Source organism: Mercenaria mercenaria, chromosome 19 (assembly GCF_021730395.1).
Source record: "Mercenaria mercenaria strain notata chromosome 19, MADL_Memer_1, whole genome shotgun sequence".
Taxonomy (NCBI): Eukaryota; Metazoa; Mollusca; class Bivalvia; order Venerida; family Veneridae; genus Mercenaria; species Mercenaria mercenaria.
In genome coordinates this window covers 20,988,511-21,015,201 of record NC_069379.1, presented here as the reverse complement: position 1 = coordinate 21,015,201, position 26,691 = coordinate 20,988,511, and the positions used below count along the sequence as shown (strand labels likewise).

General features: G+C 35.8%; 1 protein-coding gene across 2 annotated transcripts in view; it reads right to left on the bottom strand.

Annotated features, from left to right (window-relative positions):
• Nucleotides 1-26,691, bottom strand: part of LOC123541787 (NAD(P)H-hydrate epimerase-like) — a 136,569-nt gene that overhangs the window by 13,884 nt on the left and 95,994 nt on the right. For both annotated transcript variants that reach the window (XM_053531143.1, XM_045327386.2), the window contains 2 exons: nt 17,522-17,630; nt 13,621-13,731 (listed from right to left, as the gene is read on the bottom strand). In XM_053531143.1, coding sequence (XP_053387118.1) covers nt 13,621-13,731; nt 17,522-17,630 — 220 coding nt within the window. The remainder of the gene's footprint in view (nt 1-13,620; nt 13,732-17,521; nt 17,631-26,691) is intronic.

Below are 26,691 nucleotides of genomic sequence, written 5' to 3'. Positions count from 1 at the left end.
TGTCAGTTCAATATAATCAGTCTTTACAGAAGATATCATCCATAAATGATTTTCAGGATTGAACTACTGCTATGGTGCAGTGGTAGTGATTTACATCACAATTAAGTTTTGGACAGTAGGTAAATATCCTGCAAGAACAATGGCAAACATATTGCTGAAATGATAAGAACAACTTGTTAATGAATATAAACAAGAGGGCTATGATGGCCCTAGATTGCTCATCTGAGATACACTGCTTGCTTCAACAGTTTTGGAAGACAATTATGCAAGGAAAATGTCTGTGGAATTATTATCAAGGAAAATGTCTGTGGAATTATTATCAAACAACATATTTGTACAATCTTTGTAAAGGGCCAGAAGTTGAAGATTATACACAAAACTGGACAGGAGAACAGACTGTAACATTATACTTAATCCATCAGTTTTCAGCAGTGTATGTGTTTGGGTTTAGGGTCCTACAACAATTGTCAGTGGAAAGTTTTCAACAGAGGACAAAAAAAATGCAGGCTTAAATGGTCTGAATGTGACAGAAATTAGTAAATTATATATCCCTGAAAATTAATTAAAAACTAGAAATTGCTTTTGTAAAAAAGCACATGTCTACCCCAATGCAAAGTCCTACAGGTAAGAAGTCAATAGGGGTCAGGAGCGAAAGTCAAAGAGACACTGATGGTCGGTTGCAATAGGGATCATCTACTTAGCAGGTCCAGTCATCCCGCTAAGTTTCAACAATCTTGGTCTAGTGGTTCTCAAGTCACTGTTCAGGCTCCTGTGACTTTGACCTTTGATCAAGTGACCTCAAAATAAATTGGGGTCATCTACTCTGCATGTCCAATCATCCTATTAAGTTTCAACATTTTAGGTCAAGTGGTTCTCAGGTTATTTTCCGGAAATTTATTTTACATGACCAGGCCCCTGTGACCTTGATCTTTAATACACTGACCGAAAAATCAATAGGGGTCATCTACTCTGCATGTTCAATCATCCTATGAAGTTTCAACATTCTGGGTCAAGTGGTTCTTAAGTTATTAATTGAATATTGTTTTCCGTGTTCAGGCTTCTGTGACCTTGACCTTTAACAGCGTGACCCCAAAATCGATAGGGGTCATCTACTCTGCATGTTCAATCATCCTATAAAGTTTCAACATACTGGATCAAGAGGGTCTCAAGTTATTGATCAGAAATGGTTATCAATGTTCAGGCCCCTGTGACCTTGACCTTTAACAGACTGACCCCAAAAACAATAGGGGTTGTTTACTCTGCATGAACAATCATCCTATGAAGTTTCAACACTCTGGGTCGAGAGGGTCTCAAGTTATTGATTGGAAACGGTTTTCCATGTTCAGGCCCCTGTGACCTGGACCTTTACGGAGTGGCCCAAAAATCGATAGGGGTAATCTACTCTGCATGACCAATCATCCTATGAAGTTTCAACATTCTGGGTCAAGTGGTTCTCAAGTTAATGACCGAAATGGTTTTCGATGTTCAGGCCCCTGTGACCTTGACCTTTAACAGAGTGACCCCAAAATCAATAGGGGTCATCAACTCTTCATGACCAATCACCCTATGAAGTTTCAACATTCTGGGTCAAGTGGTTCTCAAGTTATTGAACGGAAATGGTTTTCAGAGACATGATTTTGCAACTAAGCCGAAAATGCTGAAAATTATGGCCATGGCCAGAGCTCTTGGGTATATGGTGAAAAATCCTGCATTCTAGGCTTCTCCTGGCACCTAATTTCAATTTCAAAACTCATGTTTTTTAAGTGGTTCTTTTTGTTATTTCATAAAAATTCATTCATATTTAAAAGAAATATAACAAGAGCACCGCCTTGCGAGTGCTGACGCTCATCTGATTTTTTTTGTATAATAGAAATATTGTCCTACCCATGATTTTCTAAGTCTAAAAAGGGCCATCATTCTTGCAAAAAGCCGGATAGAGTTATGTTTCTTGATGTACAGTGTCCACTTATGATTGTGAAAAACTGTTGCAAGTTTTAAAGCAATAGCTTTGATAGTTTATGAGAAAAGTTGCCTTAAACATAATACTCAACCAAGAAAATGATTTTCTAAGTCCAAAAGGGGCAATAATTATTGCAAAAAGCAGGATGGAGTTATGTTGCTTGCTGTACAGGGTCAGCTTATGATGGTGAACAAGTGTTGCAAGTTTTAAAGCAATAGCTTTGATAGTTTAAGAGAAAAAGTTGACCTAAACATAAAACTTAACCAAGAAATCTGATATTTTCTAAGTCCAAAAGGGGCCATAAATCTTGCAAAAAGCAGGATTGAGTTATGTTTCTTGCTGTACAGGGTCAGCTTATGATGGTGAACAAGTGTTGCAAGTTTCAAAGCAATAGCTTTGATAGTTTAGGATAAAAGCTGACCTAAACATAAAACTTAACCAAGAAAACTGATTTTCTAAGTCCAAAAGGGGCAATAATTCTTGCAAAAAGCAAGATGGAGTTATGTTTCTTGATGTACAGGGTCTGCTTATGATGGTGAACAAGTATTCCAAGTTTCAAAGCAATAGCTTTGATAGTTTAGGAGAAAAGTTGACCTAAACATAAAACTTAACCAAGAAATCTGATATTTTCTAAGTACAAAAGGGGCCATAAATCTTGCAAAAAGCAAGATGGAGTTATGTTTCTTGCTATACAGGGTCAGCTTATGATAGTGAACAAGTCCTCCAAGTTTCAAAGCAATAGCTTTGATAGTTTAGGAGAAAAGCTGACCTAAACATAAAACTTAACCAGGCAACGCCGACGCAGACGCCGACGCCGACGCCGACACCGACGCCGACGCCGACAACCGCTCAAGTGATGACAATAACTCATCATTTTTTTTCAAAAAATCAGATGAGCTAATAATATGAAAGACTATAATTAGATCTCTTTATTTTTTTGCTGTCCCGATGCAACTTTTTTTGGAGATGTTGCTCCAGACTTTTCCAATCTCTGCCTGAATAGTTTATCTCTTTAGAGCATAACTCGCAGAATGCAAGGCCTCTAGTTCTAAGCTTGCGTATATAACACCAAATTAGTTCCCCGTCCACCTTTTTCTTCGACCATTCCCATTTCCAACCATTTCTTAATCCTTTATCCAAGGATTTTGTGCGAAAATCCCACTCAACAATGCGCGACGCCATTGTTTCACCCGGGTCTAATCTAAGATAAAACGGCCGCGATTATTGGACAATTGTGAAAACCTCGACCAATCACAATGGTCGTAGCTTTAGAAGCGGAAGCTGTGCAATTCTAAATGCCGAAATGTGGTGAAAGTACCGAAACGGATTCGAAAAAATCGGATTTTTCAGTGATCATAAAAAATCGGAAACGACCATAAAAAATCGGACTTTGAGGGAGTGAAAAGCTGATTTCCGCTTAAAAGCGGAAAAAAATCATGTCTGTTTTCAATGTTCAGGCCCCTGTGACCTTGACCTTTGACGGAGTGACCCCAAAAACAATAGGGGTCGTCTACTGTCAGCAGCCTACAATCCTATAAAGTTTGAAGGTTCTAGATCAAATGGTTCTCCAGTTATTGATCGGAAATGAAATGTGACGTACGGACGGACGGACAGGGCAAAAACAAAATGTTTCCCCCAGCGGGGGGACATAATTATAATAGGTAAGGGTAGATTTCTCGGAAGCACAGAACACTAAAAACACAGTCTTAACTGAAGACAAAATTTAAAGACATAATTCAGGATTTCCTCCATGAAAATACTAAATTGATTGCAGTATCAATTCCATTTAAAATAATGAAACTCCTAGCTGTACAAAACAATAAAACTTCTGGTAAATACATCAAAATAAGATAAATTAGAAAGAATTTATTGTTTTTGCTTTAAATTCGGACATTTAAGTTTTGTTTTGTTTGTTTCCTAGGTCTTGGCTTATAGTCTAGTCCGATTTTGCAGATATAAGCTTAATTAAGAAGTTACAAGCATTTTGTTAGTATTTGGTCCAACATACTTTTTTAACATATTTTGGGTATGCTGAATCCAAAAATATATGTTGGCCATCTGGCAAATGCCTCTGAAAGGGTTAAAAATGGGGGCAAAAATGAACACTGTTTTTAACAAAAATATTTCCATCGATATTACTTTATAATACAGATCTTTATCTTTAGATATGTTTCAACAAATTATTTCATGTTATTAGTATGATTGAGTAAATATTTATCAATAAAATTTATCACAAGTTAAAATGTGAACTTTATAGGGTTCAAAAAGGGGAATTTGAAGACAATTTAGAAAAAAAAAATATCCAACATCATTTATAGAATAGAAAAATGAGACTAAGTATTAGATTGAAAACTTCTGCTGGAATTTTAAAGGACGAAAAGAAAATGATATTTTTGATGAAATGGTTTTGCAGTTTTAAAATAGTCATTTAAGAAAAAATAAACAATGGGGAAGTTAAAACTTAATTAACATGACATTGTCTGTAATGAACAAAATACCATGTAGAACGTATTTTATCCTTGTAGGATCATTTTATTTAATAATCAACTTTTTAATATCTTAGCACCATAATAATTGATGAAAATTAAGTGTGACAGGATTAAGATTAAGGCTAATGTGAACTTATTATTATTACAATGTATTATTATTATTATATCAAATTTGTTGAGCGCCCTTTTCATATGGAATATACGTTCATGTTTACCCCTATTGCCAATTCTAGTGCTTAAAGCACCTGGTACGCAACTTAATTAGTATAAACAATCCAGGTCTCTATCACAATAACAACAATAACAACATTTTGAGTCAAATCATGAATTTGTTAAAGAGTTATCTAAACTCTTGTGTTTTACCTGTTATTCAATGCAAATTAACTCTGACAAGAACACAATCTTATATGATCAGTAAGGTTTAAGAGGTGTCAAGAATACTTCATGGAATCGGGACTTTTCGAGGGATTTTTACAGGTAGGGCAAATTAATATGTATATTTTATTCCTAAACTTTTCTAGAGATGTTTTGCTTTATATATACTTCGTTATATTTTAAGATTTTGTGAAATTGTATTTATTTTAACTTTCAGTATCTGTGATATGTTCATTTATAAGAATCTGTTAAAGCTAGCTTTTTTATATACTATAATTACTTATGAATGATAAGTAATAAATATTATTTTGTTTTCATAGGTGTTAAAATATTCCAAAGTAGGAATGGAAAAGACTTTGCATCTCAAGAGACCATTTCAAAATAGCACAATATGGTACCTCATTTGTCAGGAGGCAAAATGGGACAAAACTTGAAACTAAATAGCCTCAAGGCATAACATCTCTAAAAGAGTTTGCTGAGTCAAGATTTCTTTTAGAGATTTTTTTCTAAATATGAAGCCATTAGTAGAATTGAAAAAATAGATGAAAATGACAAAACACGTTGTCATAGAAAGTGTTATTATAATTTTGTCCACAAAGAACTAATACATACTATTCAGTCAAAGCTAAGTTTAATATAGAACACACATAAAGCTAAGTTTAATATAGAACACACATCAAATAAAGCTGCATCCTCATCAAACTTATCAAATACTCCAACTTAATTGGGAAATGGGTATGTTCTGTCGGGACAAAACAAAACATGAAAAACTCTTTTACATAACTAGACAGTGATAATATTTTAAAGGATGCGATTATGACTCTCTGATGTCAACAGAGGGCAAATATCATAAAAATGTTTAAATTCGTTTAGATACGGAGTTCCCAAAACCAAGTCGGACAACTCAAATACAGATCTTGCCATCATGTTTCTTTTACATGAATGTGGGTATGCTGCAATGAAATCGCAAATACTGCAGCTTTCAGACAGTTGGAACGGATACCGCATACGTACTGAAGAGACTTCTTCAACAATTCTTTGTCATTTAATTCTAGAATATCATCTTTCAAAGAAGCCCTACAAAGTAAACTGAGAAACCAATCTTAGTTTGTAATTCCACTACATATATCTTCTGATGGAAGGAATGCACTTCTTGTTCTGTATGAATGTGCTGCTTAGAGATGCCCATTATAATATTACTGGTCATAGTTATGAATGGCCGACAATACAGAAATATAATTCCAGTGACGACTTCTTGTCATAAGTACACGTAGAACTTAAACTAAAGGCTAATTTGTTCTCTCTGGAAGGACATTCTGGACTGAGTGTGACTGGAAATGATTGAATAAACTGTGTTCCGGAGTGTCTGTTCATGTTTCTTTATCTAACGTATGTTGGCCAAGAGCTTCTAGATGAAGAATTTGACCACAAAGATCCTGAATCTGATAGGCAAACAAAAATATTAAGTGTAGCACAAGATATTCTTTATGGAGTGAGTGATGGTAAAAAATGGAACCCTAACACATAGATCTTGTAAGTACATTGCACTAGATGACTAGGTTAAAACATTTAGTTAACCTATTTCATAGTGCAGGACACACACTGAGCTACAGAGACATACTAAGAGTAGACACATCCTTAGCTGAAAACAAGAGGGCCAAGATGGCCCTAGGTCGCTCACCTAAGAAACACACCATAACAGTGTAAAGCATGTCTGACCTAGTGATTTCATGGAAACAAATATTCTGACCAATTTTCAATAAGATTGGACCAAAAAATTGGTCTCTTGCGATAAAACAAGCATTTTCTTAGATATGACCTAGTTTTTGACCCTAGATGACCCATGTTCAAACTCGACCTAGATTTTATCAAGGCAATCATTCTGACCAAAATTCATGAAGATCAATTGAAAAATACAGCCTCTATCACATACACAAGTTTTTTCTTTGATCTGACCAAGTGACCTAGTTTTTGACCTCAGATGACCCATATTCAAATTTGACCTACATTTCATCAAGGCAATCATCCTGACCAAATTTCATAAAAATCAATTGAAAAAAACAGTCTCTATCGCATACACAAGATTTTTCTTTAATTTGACCTAGTGACCTAGTTTTTGATCTCAGATAACCAATATTCAAACTCGACCTAGATTTCATCAAGGCAATCACTCTGACCAGATTTCATGAAGATCAATTGAAAAATACATCCTCTATTGCATACACAATGTTTTTCTTCAATTTGACCTAGTGACCTAGTTTTTGACCCCAGATGACCCATTTTCGAACTCGGCCTAGATTTTTTCAAGGTAATCATTCTGGCTAAGTTTCATGAATATCAGTTGAAAAATACAGCCTCTATTGCATAAACAAGGTTTTTCTTTGATTTGACCTAGTGACCTAGTTTTTGATCCCAGATGACCCATTTGCGAACTTGGTCTAAATTTCATCAAGGTAATCATTCTGACCAAAATTCATGAAGATCAATTGAAAAAAACAGCCTCTATCGCATACACAAGGTTTTTCCTTGATCTGACCTAGTGACCTAGTTTTTGACCCAAGATGACCCATTTTCGAAATCTGCCTAGATTTCATCAAGGTTATCATTCTGACCAAAATTCATGAAGACCAATTGAAAAATACCGCCTCTATCACATACACAAGATTTTTCTTTGATTTGGTCTAGTGACCTAGTTTTGACCCGAGATGACCCATTTTCGAACTCGGCCTAGATTTTATCAAGGCAATCATTCTGACTAATATTCATGAAGATCAATTGAAAAATACAGCCTCTAGCGCATACACAAGGTTTTTCTTTGATTTGACCTAGTGACCTAGTTTTTAACCCGAGATGACCCATTTTCGAAATCGGCCTAGATTTCATCAAGGTTATCATTCTGACCAAAATTCATTAAGAATAACTGAAAAATACAGCCTCTAGCGCATACACAAGGTTTTTCTTTGATTTGACCTAGTGACCTAGTTTTTGACCCGAGATGACCCATTTTCGAACTCGGCTTAGATTTCATCAAGGTTATCATTCTGACCAATATTCATGAAGATTAACTGAAAAATACAGCCTCTATCGCATACACAAGGTTTTTCTTTGATTTGACCTAGTGACCTAGTTTTTGACCCGAGATGACCCATTTTCGAACTCGGCCTAGATTTCATCAAGGCAATCATTCTGACAAATATTCATGAAGATCAATTGAAAAATACAGCCTCTATCGCATACACAAGGTTTTTCTTTGATTTGACCTAGTGACCTAGTTTTTGACCCGAGATGACCCATTTTCGAACTCGGCCTAGATTTCATCAAGGTTATCATTCTGACCAATATTCATGAAGATTAATTGAAAAATACAGCCTCTATCGCATACACAAGCTAAATGTTGACAGACGACAGACGACAGACGACGGACGACAGACGCCGGACATCGAGCGATCAGAAAAACTCACCTGAGCATTGCTCAGGTGAGCTAAAAACAACAACCTGGAATCAATGGATCCTGAAACTGGTCATGTTATTCCGCTGAATCTTACTGAGAATGAAATATCGAGACATTTAACACTATTGTTCAGAAGTGTATGCATATATCAGAAAGACTGCGACTCTCGCAATCAGTTATAACTTGTTGACCAGGCTCTTTACTTTAAGCTTGTGGATTTGAAATGGGCAGTGCCCTGGAATGGATGATTTGCAAATTTTAATGAATTATTTGAAATCTGGCGTGACCTTTTTTAGTACTTCCTACAAATAAAATTGACGTAGTAGATTTTTATCAGAAGCTGATCATGCAATCACCTACAGAAAGGACGTTGGTTGTTGGTGTCGGCTTTTAGGAAGAAGAAACAGTTGAAAACACTGCCATTGAACTTAATTTGGATGTATTAATAAATTAAAGGCTAAACGCAGGGAAGCTCACACGAGAATCATCTCCATGCTTTTCACTGCAGTAAACGATCAGATTGTAACACTGTTGTTGTTTCTACCAGCGATACTGACGTATTTGCTCTAACTATGCCACTTGCAGGAAATAAATGCAGCAGTACGGATGGTGGCTGGAACAGTGAAAAAAAAACGAAAATACATTCAAGTGAACACAGTGTTAAATAAATCCTCAATAACTGAAGAGTTGTGTAGAAATTTACTTGCCTTTCATGCATTCACTGGCTGTGACACAGCATCAAATTTCTGTGGATTCTCTAAAGATCTGTATTTGAAGTGTTTACAGCCAGTGCAAAACTGATAGAAGGTCTTGGATATGGACAACTGTCTGATGAAGTAATGAAAAACTGTGAATATTTTTTTTGCAAAATGTATGGCCAGGATGTTATAAGTACTGACAGTGCTCAAAATGTTATGTTTGGCAGGTCTACAAGTCCTGAACATATACTCCCAACCATGCTTGCTCAATTTACATTAGAAGAGCTCATAGTATGGAACCAATCAACTGTTCTCAATGCAGACTTGCCTGCACCTTCCGATGGAAGGTGGCAGATGACACACTTAAGCCAGTTCTTATTACCCATGATCCAATTCCTCAAGCTTGTATTGAGCTTGCAAGTGTACAGCAGGATGTAGGACCCTCAGATGTAGATGTAAAAGACTGGGCTCTTATGCACAGATATAAATTATGTATATGCGATCAGCTGTATGAATTCGGGGCATGAAATGAACATGAAATTAACTTGAAAGCAAATATTTCAATCTATATTATTTTGAAATAATTATATGATAAACAGTTTATGGATTAATCTTCTGTCCTGTAAATTGATTCCAATATAAAACTAGTGTACTGTATTCAGCAGTAGCTTTGCAATTATAACCAACGTGAATTATTTAATAATCATCTTTTTGGCGAAATAGTCAAGTTAGAGTGGGGTTTTAAGTGCTTTATTTTCTCCTAACGGAGCACACATTTGGATTAAAAGTTATTCATCTTTGAAAAAAAGTGTTGTTAATTTAATCTGTTACTATGTTACACATAACTTTGATAAAGAACCCCACATATTTTTGGATAATTGTAGTACTATTACATATTTATATTAGAAATATCTTAATTTGGCGGCCATTTTGTTTTCCGCAATTTGTCAGATGGCAAACATATATTTTTGAATTCAGCATACCCAAATTATACTAAAAAAGTATATGGGACCAAATACTAACAAAATGCCTGTACCTCTCACATTTGTTGAAATCTGGACTAGACTTTTCGAGCCATTTTTCATCAGTATTTCAGTAAACCTAACCAGTTTGCCCTTTATGCACACTTATCATGCTTATGATTTCATTCAATGATTTTTTTTTCCGTGTTCATGAGAAAAGAACATCAGAATATAGGATCAGCAAATGCATGAATGCCTAGCACGATTCATGATTAATATGCCAATCTTATTCTGTCGTTCATTTTGCATGAACACCGAAAAAAAAGTTCGTAAAGTTTCTTAAATTTACATTATATTTCCTTTCCATTTGTAAACAAGATTTTCAATGGAAAGGAATAGCACACTAATGTAAATATTTTTTTTATTATTTTTTTTCCAGCTGTTCAGTTAATTGTATTATGGTATTGTAACACACCATCAAGTTTAACGTTTTATGGTAATGTCATATCATTATATCGAAGGTAGATAAAATATTGCAGAAAAACAAGAAAAAAGCTTCTCTTCAATTAGCCTTAAGTATCGGAAAGCTTTTAGTCCCCTGCAATTTCATACAATTTTTGTAATATTACACGATTAAATCAGAAAGGCCTGTAATTCTATTTACTAACCAGACACAATCTTATTAAATATTGATTTAGGGACCTGAAGCATTCTACTAGAAACAATTACTATAAAATTAACAATACAACATTCCAACAACCTTTCATTACTGTCTACCGAACAGAACACTCACTTGTATATCTCCATGTTTGCTAATGGTGAATTATACCGAAGTTTTTGCCAGTGAAAGGAAAGTACAAATTATCTATCAATGTTCTGCCTTAACAAGTAGGTAATTTTGGCAAAACTGATTTTCTTGTATTACAGTCTAATGATAAAAGATCTAGGATTATTTAACACTGATTCAATAGATATGATTGCCCAACAAAGTTGTATAATAGCTACAGAAACTGCAGGAGAAACATGACTGAATAGGCAGACAAACTGTTGCCAACTGATGAGTCACAGCTTGATATTGTCACAGCAAATACATCACTTGTCAAACGGGCCATAATGGCCCTATATTGCTCACTTGTTATCACTGCACTTATGGACAAGAAGGTCAAACAACACAGGAAAGAAATTTAACCAAAAAGAAAAAAAATTCTTACAAGGTATAAATATGTCAAAATACACATAAAAATTGGAGGTACCATCCATGTTGTACCACAAAAAAGTGGTCTCGGTTTTTCCCTATGGCCAATAATAAAACAGTTAATAAATAAGCTATTTATAGTAATATAAAAGGGAAGTAATTACAAAAAACAACTAGAGATGCTTTTGAGAAAGGCGCATGTCTCCCACAACTGCCCCATTGAAAAATGTCTAGTTTCTCTTGATGGCTTTGATGAGTGGACCCCATTGAAAAATGTCTAGTTTCTCTCGATGGCTGTGATGAATGGATCCAATCAGTAATTCAAGGGCCATAATTCAAAAGTGCCTGGGAGGATTTGGCTAGTTATCAAACTTGGCCGAGGTCTTATGGTCAAACACATTTTTGTTCATGTTTGGTGAGGATCGGATGAGAAATGTTGGACTTAGACTTTGACCCCTAAGTGTGACCTTGACCTTGAAGTGAGCCATCTGAAACATGTGCTCTGCACATCATTTCGATGAGGTGAACATTTGTGTCAGGTTTCTTTGAAATCCTTCAAGGGGTTCAAGAATTACAGAGCGGAAGGAAAATTGCTAACCAACTGACATACAGACAGACGGACACCGAGGTGATAACATAATACGTTCTTTCGGACGTATAAAATGGAATCAAGATCTTATGGTGATACAAGTTGTGTGCAAGTTTGGTTAAAATCAAATCATAATTGAAGCTGCTATTGTGCAGACAAGGTCAAAATAGCTAATTCTGGCCCTTTCAGGGGCCATCACTCTGGAACCCATAATGGAATCTGGCCAATTCAAGAAAGAAACCAAGATCTTATGGTGATACAAGTTTCGTGCAAGTTTGGTTAAAATAAAATCATAAATGAAACTGCTATTGTGCAGACAAGGTCAAAATAGCTAACTCTGGAACCCATAAAGAAATCTGGCCAGTTCAAGAAAGGAACCAAGATCTTATGGTGATACAAGTTGTGTGCAAGTTTGGTAAAAATCAAATCATAAATAAAGCTGCTATTGTGCTATTGTGATACAAGTTGCGTGCAAGTTTGGTTAAAATAAAATCATAAATGAAACCACAGTCAAGAAATTGTTGACGCACGGACGACGGACGAAGGGTGATCACAAAAGCTCACCTTGTCACTATGTGACAGGTGAGCTAAAAAATGGCGACAGGACAAAATTTGTCAACATTATTCTTCTTACACCAGTTGAAGACAGGAACAGAACTAAATGTCACACTATTGCTACAACAACTGAATTGAGAGACACACACAGTTGTCCAGTTCTTGCTTCAACAGCCTGAAGACAGGGACAGACCTAAAAAGGCGCTCAGGGCATATTCTGATATTGCAATGCCTGTGACGAGCCTAATAGAGTGAAAGTTAATTCTTCAAGATGGTAATATATCAGACATCTGTCTCTTAATAAAAATAAGACAAATAAATCATGATATAAGACAGCAGTGACGTGAGAATGTCTTATGAAATTATCTAAAGGAGAACAAGTCTCTAAAGACCTCACTGGTCGGATGTGTGTGTTTCAATACCTATGAAACACAATGCAGAACTGAAGCAGTCGGAAATGATTATAAGATATGTTTAGAGTATGACAGGATATATTTGAGTATGACAGGATATATTTAGAGTATGACAGAGGTCCTCTTGAGTAAACAAAGTCTTCATAATCTGCTAGCTGGAACCTACAGTCCTGCTCTAGTGGAGGCTATCTAGTGGAGGCTAAACTGTCTGAAAACTGGCCATCAAGTTGAAGAAACATTCCATAGGAATCAATATAATGGTTTTATTATGCTTAATTTAATCTGCTTTGTAATGTGTTTTTATTGTCCATAAAAAGTTTTTGTTCCTTCAACTGAAATAAAGAGCAAGTGTGTGCATAAAAATGTTTAAAACTTCCGTTCTGTGACAGTAACATGCAATGTAACAGCAATAAATAAAGATTGTCTGGAAATTAAATACCAGCATATCAACAATTTACTCTCTACTGCAGGAAGATAGGGACAAATGGCTAACTATTATGTTTCTATTAAAGCTCAAATACTGACAGTCTGACAGTCTATAAAGACTAACTAAATCACACATTTTGACATGCCTGCATAATGCAATGGATACAGATTGTTTGTTTTGGGTTTAACACATTTTTTAACAGTATTTCAGTTACGTAAGGGTGGGCAGTTAACTTTACCTATACAAATCTATTCTTAGTAAGTAACTGCCAACTTCTCCACACGAATCAGAGGAGGAAGACAAATGATTTCGGACACACTGTCTTTTTATCGAATTCTCATGCAGAACATACGCCCCTCGGGGATCGAACTTGCGACCCCATAATCTGTAGATCTGTGCTCTCTCTATTGAGCTAAGCAGGTGGGATTTGATACAGATTATTACAGCACCTATGTTTTAGAGGTTTGTACAAATAATTTATTTAAGCCTGACAAGAAAATACATACAAACATTTTAAGATGTCTGGCACAAACAAGGCCGTCACCACCATTGTTTCCAGGTCCACAACAAACTAGAACAGCATGGCTGTCTTTTGTCATCTTTTCTACAGGGTAACACTGAAAATATAGTTCATTTGAAAATGTTAACGATGCCCAACAGAAGTGCAAAACTTTCACAATACCGGAATACACACATTACTTTTAAAATACTAACTAAGCAAACATAAGTTGTCAACTGTGTCAACTTTGAGTACAGTAATTCAAAGGTCATAAAAACTTCACCTTTGGAGAGCACTGGATAAGAACTGCTTAAGTTATTAAGTGGACACTACCAACTTTCTCAAATTTAAGAAATTCATGAACCAGAACTAAATAGCCACAATGTGACTGGTTATTGAACTTGGCTGAGATATTATGCCAATAACCATTGTGATATTGTTACCCTGCTAAATTTTTAAATGGACTGGTCCAGCATTCAATCTGGGCAATACCATTTATTATTCAAAGGTGTGTTCACTGAAAATTTACCAACTGAATAGCCAACAGTGCAGACCATGATGTCTGCACCGGACGAAAGGACAGAATCACTTGCTGCCAGCAGGCTAATTAACACTGGATAAGAACAAATAAAGTAAGAGAGAAGACACTGTTAATTTTTTTCAAATTTTAGTAACTCAAGGGCCATAACTGTAGAGCCACTAGGACAATCTAACTGGTGTTGGAAATTGGCCAAAAACATTGTGACCCTATCTGGTGAACACTCACTGGATAAAATTTGCTCAAGTTAAAAAGTAGACACTGTTCCTTTTTGAAATTTGAAGTACAGTGAAACACCGCTCGCTCGAGCATCGATGACTCGAGCACCCGGGCTCGCTCGAGCAATTCATGTGGTCCCGGCCGATTTCCTTCTATTTTCTATGTGAAATTACCATGGCTGGGTCGAGCATCGATAACTCGATCGCTCGAGCATGACACCTGGTCCCTGTGTATTAATTTACTCTTTGTTGCTTACGGCAAACTCGAGCAGAGGTGTCAAAATTTCTTTTCACACCTTCGGCGGTCAGAATGTATCGGTTAATTCAAAATTTTCGCACACCGTGAGAATTGCATGATCTATTCCCCGACTATCTTAAATGTTTGTTTGTCGGTATATTTGATCTGATAATGAGATTAATTATTGATGAAAGGTGGAAGAAAACTTTTATTGATAAAAATTGTTGTTAATTATTACTTTTTTCTGCGGGATCGAGAAGATAATTATGAGATCTTAATATTTTAATCAACAGTTGTTTGCATGCAAATAAAGCCTTTTCATAAAATTGAGACGATATTATGAGATCTTAATTTGGAGAAGAAAACTGCGAATTCGATTTCAGTATTTCAAATAAAAAAAAATGTCTTAGCTGTTTCTTCACATGTGCCATTTACGATCTATCATAAATAATGTTTGTAATACGTTTTTTTGAAAATGTCATGAGTGTGTTATTATTACACATCACCGTTTCCTCTGCAAATGGTCTCGATGACAATTTGTAAACCAAACTTCAACTTTCTTCATATGTTGGTCAATGTTTGGGTCGCTCGAAACCATGGATAACTCGAGCATTTTGCTCATCCCCTTGCGACCTCGAGCGAGCGGTGTTTCACTGTAATTCAAGGGCCATGACTCCAGCTGGATATCAATCTTGGCCAAAATATTATGCCCATAAACATTGTGACAAAGATTAGTGAACACTGGATAACAATTACTAACAATTATTAAAGTTAGAGATTTTGAGAATAACTTGCAATCCGCTGAATTCTGACTTAAGCAAGACAACTACTGAAACAAGAGCACCTCAATGCAGAGCAATATACACCTGAAGGTATGACCTTCGACCCCTAAGTGTGACCTTGACCTTGAAGTCAGCCATCTGAAACATACATGCACTCTGCATGTCATCTTGATGTGATGAACATTTGTGCAAAGTTTCTATAAAGTCCTAAAAGCAGTTTAAGAGGTACAGAGTGGACAAGAAACAAAGTCATATGACCTTAGACCACTAAGTGTGACCTTGACCTTCAATAAATTCATACAAGTTTGAAATATCAACATCCATTATTCTACTTCTACTTCAGTCTCACTACATCTCTTCCTTAAAACATGAAAATGGACATTCACATCATTTTTTACCATTTTAAACCTTACATGACAAGATACAAAACTAATGGAAAACTTGAAAACAAAATTGCTACTAAAAACTGGATTTCTTGGTTTCAAGAGCAACAAAAGCTTTCAGCAAGACATCTCATTGTTTTGTTAAAATTCATGTTTTTCACAACAAAATGACACATTTATCAGTAACACATGCAGAAGATGCTAATCACAGTCTTTTCAACTGACAAAACAAGAGTGGCAGACTGTCACAAAATACGCCCGTCATCGAATCTGGCCTAATTCAAGGGCCATAATCCAAGAATGCCTGGGGGGATTTTGCCGGTTATCAAACTTGGCTGAGATACATAATGCCCATAAACGTTGTCACCAAATTTGGTGAAGATCGGATGAAAACTGTTTGACTTAGAGGGCGGACAAGGCTAAAATTGCAGATTTTGAGTAGTTCAAGGGCCATACCTCAAGAATGCCGGGAGTGATATTGCTGGTTATCGAACTTGGCTGAGATATTATGCCCATAAACATTGTCACCAAGTTTGGTGAAGATCGGATGAAAACTGTTTGACTTAGAGAGCGGACATGTTTTTGGACGGCGACCGCCCGCCCGCCCGCTGCCACGGGTGTTCACATAATATGCCCCGCTCTTTCAGAGACGGGCGTATAAAAAGCTTCTACCCATAACAATACAAAATTCCTGTGTGTGCTACTGCCCAAACCTGGTGACTGCCCAAAGAACAAAACAATTCTAAAAATTCAAATCTGTCATTTTTACTTACCTTTTACGCTGTTGTAAATATTTTTCTACCACTTTTTTATCAACCAGGCAGAATTAAGTTTATTATCATTAGCAGTTACCAAACAACAGTAACTGTTGAAATAATATCTAATGTTTCAAACATCATATATCTAATACTGTCTTTATGAAACAGGTTCCTAGATAGAAATTTAAACAAGAGCACCGAAATGCAAATCAATATACATCCAAAGGTATGACCTTTGACCCCTAAGTGTGACCTTGACCTTAAAGTGAGCCACCCAGAACATGCTCTCTGCCAGTTGTCTTGTTGTGGTGAATATTTGTGCCAAGTTTCTCTAAAATCCATCAAGCAGTTCAAGAGTTGCAGAGTGGACACGAAAAATAGCCATATGACTTTTGACCCCTAACTGTAACCTTGACCTTGAAGTGAGCTGTTCAGAACATGCACTCTGCATATTGCCTCAATGTGGTGAACATTTGTGTCAAGTTTCTTCAAAATCCTTGAAGAGGTTCAGGTATGTCCTTTGACCCCTAAGTCTGTCCTTGACCCTAAAGCGAGCCATCCAGAACATGCTCTTTGCAAGTCATCTTGATATGGTGAATATTGGTGCCAAGTTTTATTAAAATCCTTCAAGTAGTTCAAGAGTTAAAGAGCGGACAGGAAACAAAGTCATATGACCATTGACCACTAAGTGTGACCTTGCCCTTGAACTGAGCCATCCAGAACATGCACTTTACATGTCGTCTTGATGCGGTGAACATTTGTGTCAGTTTCTTCGAAATCCTTCAAAGGGGTTCAAGAGTTACAGACTGGACACGAAATTGCTAATGGACTAACACCAGTGTCATAAAATAATACGTCCATTGGGGCGTATAAAAATGCAAATTGTTTTGTTCAGTAAAAGCTTCCAATCTTTTTGATACAGGTAAAAATCCTTCATTTTAACTATTAAACTTTGTTTAAAAAAATCTAAAATCAAACTACTTTAACTTACATTTGCTATAGCGACAGCACAACTGTAACCAGCCAGTTCCATCAACTGATCCACACTAAAGGCAAACTCTGTGAACAATTCTTGGTCTATGTCTTGTGCCTCTTTTTGACTGAAATATAACAAAATGAAATAGGTCTGAAAAAGGTGCTGTTTCATGGCAGGTGGAGATAATGTTGATACTATATGTCCCTGTAAAACAGGGCTGGACAAATCCACTCATCCGCTAGTAAATACAGTAGAAATCAGCCCCAGTTGTGTGGAAAATGCTGTAGTTAATAGTCCTGCAGGACGAGTGCGATTTTTAACTAAAACTATCATAAATCAAATAAAAAACAAAGCCGTGTAGAAGCTGGATAGCTAAAAGGTCTAAAACAGAAGTTGATCTGTTATTATCAACTCATTCTGCTCAGTTATGTTATGATCACATTTATAACTAGCACTGCGAAAAATGGTTCCGTATACGGGAGTGTACACATTCCGTATACTCCTAATATAAGGGCGTATCCTGAAACATTTTTCCCGTATATGGAACATTCCATATACGGGAATCCCGTATTCTTTAACTGGACATTCATGTTTTTCTCATATGGATCCGTTCATTCATACTTAGCATAAATATGTTTCAACAGTTTATGTCAGTATTCAAAGTTAGGGATTGTCAAGGTCCAAAAGTATGTTTAAGGCGTAGGTTTTGACCATACTTTCAGGAAAGATACCTTTTATATGATATTCGTATATTAGACATATACGGGACCGTATACTCCCGTATTTGCACATATTTTTCGCAGTGTAGACACTTGACAGTTTGGGACAAGATCACCATATGTAACGATAACAGACTGTAGAAAAGATGCTGTCTGAAAAATTCCTTTTGCACACTGAACTGCAGGAAAAGTACAAATTGTAGCACTGGAATCTGACCAAGATTACTCTCTATATAATTATGAAGGTGGAAAAATGAGGATTTATTATATCCTGTCAGACACGATGATGTCATTAGAGAACTGTGTACAAAGGAAATATATTTCTGTCCTGGCAACCCTTTAAATTACTGCTCATTTTCTCTGCACTGTTGGCAACAATAAAATGATGACTTCTGAGAAAACATAACATTGTTGTTTATTATTATAGCTTAAGCGTATGACTTCTTGAAGAAACAAATGTCTGACTTTTCCTCTTCATTAGACAAGCTGTGAGTATTAAAGAAACTGTCATAATGCAGAGTGTAACTTGATGATTTATGAATTGCATTCTGTGCATGATTTTTAGCATAATCACATCACAGCAACCAGCAACAAGACTTTAAGTACCTCTGAAAGTTGGTAATAATTATACTGTCAGTGCACTTTTGCAATTTTGTAAACAAAATCATAATCATGGCCAATTGTGTAAAATAGTTTTCAGCAGGCAAGCTACATTATGAGTCTACTGGTTGGGATGCAGTTTCTGGACAGGACCAGTTTCCGGACACATGTAATATTCGCTTTATTTCATTGGTATTCACGTAATTGTTTCATCTAGATCATTTAGATGTTTGTTCTTCATGTCTACAACAAACCACTATATTACAAGGCTGTATAATGTTTGGTTTTATGATGATACCTCACCTGAGTTTACAAAACATCTTTCTGTCTTAACGGGGCATGAAGATAGCATTGTGCATGCACAGTAGTTTACACTTGCCGAGGTATCAAGTGGGGAAGAAATATTTAAACTACATATTGATTGTCTGCTGATAACATGTGCTACTTTTAATTTCATGGTTACACCGTAATAGTTAAATAAAATGCAGGGCTGTCGATTTTTGCACTAATTTTATTCTATACCTATTGGAATTATCAAGAATTCGTGTTAAACGAAACTCGAGTTTTTTATAGTCAACCTCGTTTTGCTTTCGTAGCGGTATTGAATGTCGGGTAATGTTTCATATGTATTTTTGAAGAGATTAATTATATAGAAACATGTAAAAATAGTTTAATTACTTATTTGGATATCAAAATTAAACAGCAAAACATCGTCATAATATTTGTCCGGCTACTGGTTTACCTCACTGGGAAAATAATAAGTGACCCCATTTGAGGACCCATGGAACCCATAGTTTACGTCACAACGCAATGCTGATTAGAATATCAGACGCGGAAGTAGCTGAAGTTTGTTCAGTGTGGGCTTCATTTATGTCAGATATTATTTTAGGGAATAATGGAGCCGAAATATGAAAAGGTGTCCGGAAACTGGTTCCCAACCAGTATAGGTCCAAAAAAGACAACCAAAAAAAAATAAATATTATGCTTTAAATTAACTTGGTGTTCTTCCCTACAAAGAGATTAAGTGAAGATTCAGCAGAAACAGTGCTAGAGGACAGTCAGACCATTTCCTATTGCCTGACAGATAATCTGAAAAGAATATTGCTATAGTCATGCCAGACAATAATCAAATATGTTCAAACATCAGATTCAACACCACTTAATAATGTTCTATTTAAAGCACACCAAAAATGTCAGTCTGTCACATGATAAGCCAAATGGTATCAAAATTAGTCTGATGAGCTCCAAGATAAATATATAGCAGCCTTGTAAATAATTAAATTTTCGGTATCCCTGAATGTTCTGACAAATGGAATGTTACTATAGATATCAAGCCTGTATTCCATTTTGTCAAAAATGGAAAGCTGTGTTATCATTAGAATTTCCTCATGTCTATACATTATGTCTTTGATCTACTCTTAATCATGTTAATATCAAACAATTAATTATTCCATAATTTAGTAAAGCCTTAATTGGTCACAAGACAAAGAGACAGTGTAAAAATACTTTTATGTCATTTTTCTAAGTCTTTTAAACTGTTAGAACATTTTAGGACAAAACTGCTAACTGATACATTTGGTAACTTAACCATGCAGTTCATGCAAATTGTAATCTTATAGTGTATACACAATTTATGTGAAACTAACAATAATTCTACAATAAAAATATTCTCATTTTTCTGTATACCCTGATAACAATAATTACATGGCAAATCTATGTCACAAAAACAAATACAAGTACAGATAGCACTGATAGTACTGTATTTTCCAATCTGATTATACAGGACTTCATTATTTTCCCCTAGATTCATTAACACTTTTTTATCTTTCATATTCCATTATTTTCTGTGTTGTTAAAATGGATATATGTGGGCAGACAAAAGTCAAATACATTCTGAAATATTTTATTATCTACAAGATTTGTAATATGGAAATTGACATATGTGATGGAATATCCTTTTCATCATTAACAGGCAATGCAATTTTTCAGACACCTCCATATCTCTTTTATCACACAAGTTTTTATGTCTTGTTGGTCTCTCAGCAATTAATTGCATCTTCCTACTCTAATTTTTCATCATATTTAGGATCAGCAGAATTTCTCTAAAATGTCTATTTCTATATTCCCATTCTTTAATGTTGTGCCCTTTATCTGTGTTGGCTATATGTAAATTACAGATTTAATCTAAGCCATAATTTATTGTATTTCTGTTAGATGTTTTGGAGTGTAAAAGACTAAGCCTTTTCTCATTATTTTAAGTCAGTCAAGCAAGCAAGAATCTGTGACTTGTCCATTGTCCTAGAATTGTAACAGGAGAGATGTTTGTAAAGAACATTATGCTCCCCCCTGACAAGATGGTATGTAATTTTTGTATGACTTGACCTTGACCTTTGACCAAATAACCTATTGTAGCATAGATCAGGTATGCCACACATTCAAATTCTTTGAATAGTCGAGCTAAAAAGTGTTCCAGACAAAATCAGTTGTAAAGTAGTGAGGACTTTCAGACTTTTAGTTCTGCTGTAATGTTATAAGACAATCTCTGAGTAAATGTTGAAATTTACACAGATTAAAATCAAGCCTAGATTTAATTTTCTTTAGGCCTTTAATAACAGCTGAAAGAATCTATCTGACTAATAGGACTTTGTCTAATTGAAATTAACTGTCTTTTTTATTAAGTTATCAGACTGTTGCAGAACAGTGCCCTTCAGGCTGAAACTAGTGATGCTTTTGAGAAAAGCGCAATTGTCTCCCACAACTGCCTAATCATCTAAATAGTAAATCAGTCTTTATATACTGTTTACTTAATACACATGTACATGCGCTTTCTTGACACCAAAAGTACGCCTAGTAGTATAGGCGCCGGTTTGGGGGCAAAGCTGCGCAAGAAATCTGAGTGTTTTTGGCAATTCAATAAGGGCCATAATTCTAAAGTGCCTAAGCCGATTTGGCTAGTAATCAAACTTGACTGAGCACTTATTGGCAGACACATTTTGTATTACAGCTCAAAGCATCTGCACACCCCTTAAGAAAATATTATCTATTCCATTCGAAAACCTATGAAATTTTTCATCCACCAATCAAAATGTACAGTTTCAATCAGCTGTTAAATATGCCTTTCACTCCAGATATTTACAGGAAGTAAAGGTGAATTCAATAACAGCCTGTGGCCAAAAGAAAATAATCTCATCTAGTAAATTTCCAACTGTGCAGGAAGGCAATTATCGATAAACCTTTTAAGACCTATAACATTAAAGTAACACAAAAAACTGAAATTACAAATTAATTGCATTGAGAAGACACTAAGATGTGGTAAGCAGCTTTCCATAATTGCTTTTTCTATGTACCATAAAAATTCAATGACATTTAGAGGGATAATGTATTGTTTCAGATTGTATTTTTATCATGATCAAACTTTATTACAGTGCCATTAATATAATAGTTTTCAAGACATGAAATACAAACATGCTGGAAAATTAAAGATGATAATTAGCATTTTTGTTTGATTGCTAACTTGATGATATTCAAGTGGACTAATCTTTCAGAAACACATCTCAGTGAGTCCATTCAATCTTTATCCATCATAACTAGATTGTCCTAAAAGAGGTAAATGCTACTGGGCAGGGCCAACTTTTTCTAGGCTTCCAAGTTACTGAGCAGACAAGACCTCTTTGCTTTGTTGGGGTTAACGTCGCACTGACACAGTTCTAGGTCATATGGCGAGTTTCCAGTTTTGATGGTGGAGGAAAACCCAAGGTGCCCTCTGTGTATTATTTCATCACAAGCAGGCATCATGCAGAATACAATGCCCCCAGTGCATGAGGCTTGAAATAACATCGGTGAGTGGCAAGTGATTTAAATCTTGAATCCAAGTGTCGAGATTTTTTTAGTTAATTTTTTAAGGTTAGTGTACACACAGGTTTTGCCGTAATACTCAGACTTGTTCTCATTATGTACTATAGATAAGATATCTGTGAGTAATCATATCTACTTTGGAAATATTGGGATACAGTTGTACCCCATCATGCCAAAAAAGTGGGGTAACAGTGAAAAATTTTGGGGTACAAATTAACTTATTCTACTTGGTTTGTCCCTGGGGTGAAAAGAGGCCCAACCCCGAGGTCTCAAGTTTTGCATAGACTTATAAAGGAAAAAAGACTTTAAAAATCTTCTTGTCTGAAACCACAAGACTTAGATCTTTGATATTTGGTATGCAATATTGCCTTATGGTCCTCTTCCAAGATTGTTCAAATTATTACCCATGGGGGAAAAGAGGCCCCACCACGGGGGTCCCAAGTTTTACACAGACTTATACAGGATTTTTTTTTTAAAAATCTTCATGTCTGAAAGTTCAAGGCCTTGGCCTTTGATACTTGGTATTTAGCATTGACTAGTGGTTCTCTTACAAGATTGGTCAAATTATGCACCTGGGATGAAAAGAGGCCCCAGCCTGGGGGTCATTTGTTTTATAGGAAAAAAATTTTCTTATCTTATTTCCTAGACTGTTTAATTATAATTACCTGATGACCCATAGTAATTAGGCATCGCTTGACTTTGACCTTGACCTACTTTCATGCTTTTTAAGATACAGCCTTGAAATTTTGATGACATGTACAGTTTTGCACAATAATCTTAAAACTGACTTTCTGTGAACTACTGACCTTTCTTAACATTTAAACATCTGTTTGTTATCTGAAACATGAAGCTCATATTACTCAAGTGAGCAATCCAGGGTCATCATGACCCCCTTGTTTTTAATTTGAATTGTCTGCTTTAAGTTCAGTAGGGAGAGAGCAGATCTACGGATGTATATATAAGGTGTATGTTCTCATAGAGGATTTGATTAAAGACATTGTGTTTAAAAAAATTCAGCCTCTACCTCTGATTCATATGAAGAAGTTGGCAGATACTTGCTGAGAACAGGTTAGCACTGGTACTGAATACAGGAACTCTGGATAGGGTAACTGCCCGCCTTTACTGACTCAAACATAATGAACTTTATTTCAATTGTTAGTAAAGCTAAAGTACATATAATAAAGTCACTTCAATTTTTGTCTGCTGGAAAAAGAACCCAGTTGCCCCTCACCCAGACGAAATGTTGACCATGGTTGACCATGGTCACCACAGTTTTTGATGGTTGACCATGAACTAACGTGGTCAATCATCAAATACCATGGTGAAAACATGGTCAGGACCACGGCTGGCTATGGTCAACCACTGTGATATCAGATTGGCCATGGTCAACCATGGTCAGCCATGGTCGACAATGGTCAGAAAAGACAATCAACAGTTTGACCATGGTCTACCATGATCATCTTTTTTCAACCACGGTTGACCATGGACTACCATGGTCATGTTAGTAATTTTCACAATTATCAAGTTTTACAATGCACCAAAGATGCCTGACTGCATTCTGGCTCCAAAAGTTTTCCTAGATATAGAATAGTTTTCCTGCATTTATAGACAGATTCAAAGGTAAACTTTCATAGTCTGACTATAATTTGTTGTCATCTTAGCAATTTTATGACAAATAAATGACTGACTTGCAAAAATAGATATAGACTGAAACTGTCACGTATTTTCACAACCCTTTCAAATTTATATTTATACATTTAATTACTTATCTGTGTTGGTGAAATATTTTGATATATTTCAAACAAACCTTATAATTTGTAAAGTGCAAAACATTGTTTCAAATATACTGATTTTAAGATATATCAAAATAGCGTATTTTGATTTCTCGTTACAAAGTAATTTTTTCACATAATATACCCAAATTTTCAGTATATTTGCATAAGTAACTACTACCGAAGAAATGGTCTCTCAGAATTTGAAATTTTCTCCATTATGATTTTATGGAACAGTCAGTTTCCTTTATCAAAATTTAGCCACCTAAAATGTTCCATTATAAATTATAATATCATCCAACAAGATATCAACAATCTGAGAGATGCTTCCCTCCATATTGCATACTTCTTTAAAATGTAAAAAAAATTGCAAGTCGATACATCAATAAATGAAAAAGGAATTAAATTTTAGTAGTCAGATATACACTTGATTTTATTATCCCCCGCCGATGAATCGGGAGGGGGTATTGAAATGGCGTTGTCGTCCGTCATCCTCCGTCCGTCCGTCCCAGCCATTTCTCAGTAACTACTTGTAGAATTCATGAAACTTGAAATAAACATGAACCAACAACTGCGATGAGCCCGTTCAAGTTTTTTTTTGATTGGTCAATTTCCCTCAGAGTTATTGCCCTTGATTTAATAAAAAAGTCCGTCTGCAGCCATTTCTCAGTAACTAACAGGTAAATTTCATCAAATTAAAATAGACATGAACCAAGATACTGTGCTGATGCCCGTCAAGTATTTTTTTTGATTGGTCAATTTCCCTCAGAGTTATTGCCCTTGATTTAATAAAAATGTCCGTCTGCAGCCATTTCTCAGTAACTAACAGGTAGAATTTCATCAAATTTGAAATAGACATGAACCAAGATACGTGCTGATGCCCGTCAAGTTTTTTTTTTGATAGGTCAATTTCCGTCAGAGTTATGCCCTTGATTTAATGAAAAATGTCCGTCTGCAGCCATTTCTCAGTAACAGCAGGTAGAATTTCATCAAACTTGAAACAGACATGAACCAAGATACTGCGACATGCCCTTCAAGTTTTTTTTTCGATGGTCAATTTTCCATATAGTTATCGCCCTTTAATTGTTTAAAAATCCACAGATCTGTACATAACAAACCAATCCATTTGAAGAATTTCATTAAACTTCTTTCATTCTTTTCCATGAACATTTATTATAAACATGTGATGTTGTGTACCTACACCTGGTCACCACCTTACCTTGGTCCCCCCCCCCCACCCCCCAATTTTTTTTTTTTTTTTTCTTCATTTTTATTTCAATCAATAGATTATAATCAACATGTAAACTGTTGTATCCTCACCCCCCCCCCCCCCCCAGCCCACCCAAACAAACCATTCATTTCTTTTAATTTGATTTGACTAATGAAATTGTTTGCTTCTTGGTAACATTCTTAACTTTTGCTGGATATATTTTTTTGCCATTCATCAACTCTGACCCTTTCGCGGGGGATCCAATTCATCGAATTTGCTTGTTTCTGTTCATTTTAACCTCATGTGGACTGTTCCACCATGAGCATTGAGCTTTTGTTTGCTAGTTGTCCGTCAGTATCTGTCAACTGATCCTGTGTATATGGACTACCATGGTTGTTCATGGTCATGACCATGGTCGACCACGTTTTGTTAAATAGCACCACGGTTTTTTATAGTCAATAATGACACCATGTTCGACCATGGTTGACTGTGGTCCACAACCATGGTCAACCATGGTCCACAACCATGGTCGACCATGGTGATTATTGACCGTCAAAAACCGTGGTGCCATTTAACAAAATGTGGTCGACCATGGTCAAATGACCATAAACTACCATGGTAGTCTATGGTCATATGACCTTCATTTCGCCTGGGGAGTATGGGCACTTATTGGTAGAAACAATGCGATGTTCTACAAACTACACAAGACAATTTCACTGCTGGATTTCAATGATATTTTACTGGAAACCACTCGATACCAGCGGTAAAACCAGTGACTTTCCACTGGTATCCAATGAAATACCGGACAATTTTACCGCTGGATTCCAGTGGTGTTCTGCTGGAATCCAGTGGCTTTTCCACTGGATACCAGTGGTAAAACCAGTGGCTTTCCACTGGTTTCCAATGAAATACCGGACAATTTTACCGCTGGATTCCAGTGGTGTTCTGCTGGAATCCAGTGGCTTTTCCACTGGATACCAGTGGTAAAACCAGTGGAAAACCACCACTATAACAGATAATAAAATAACT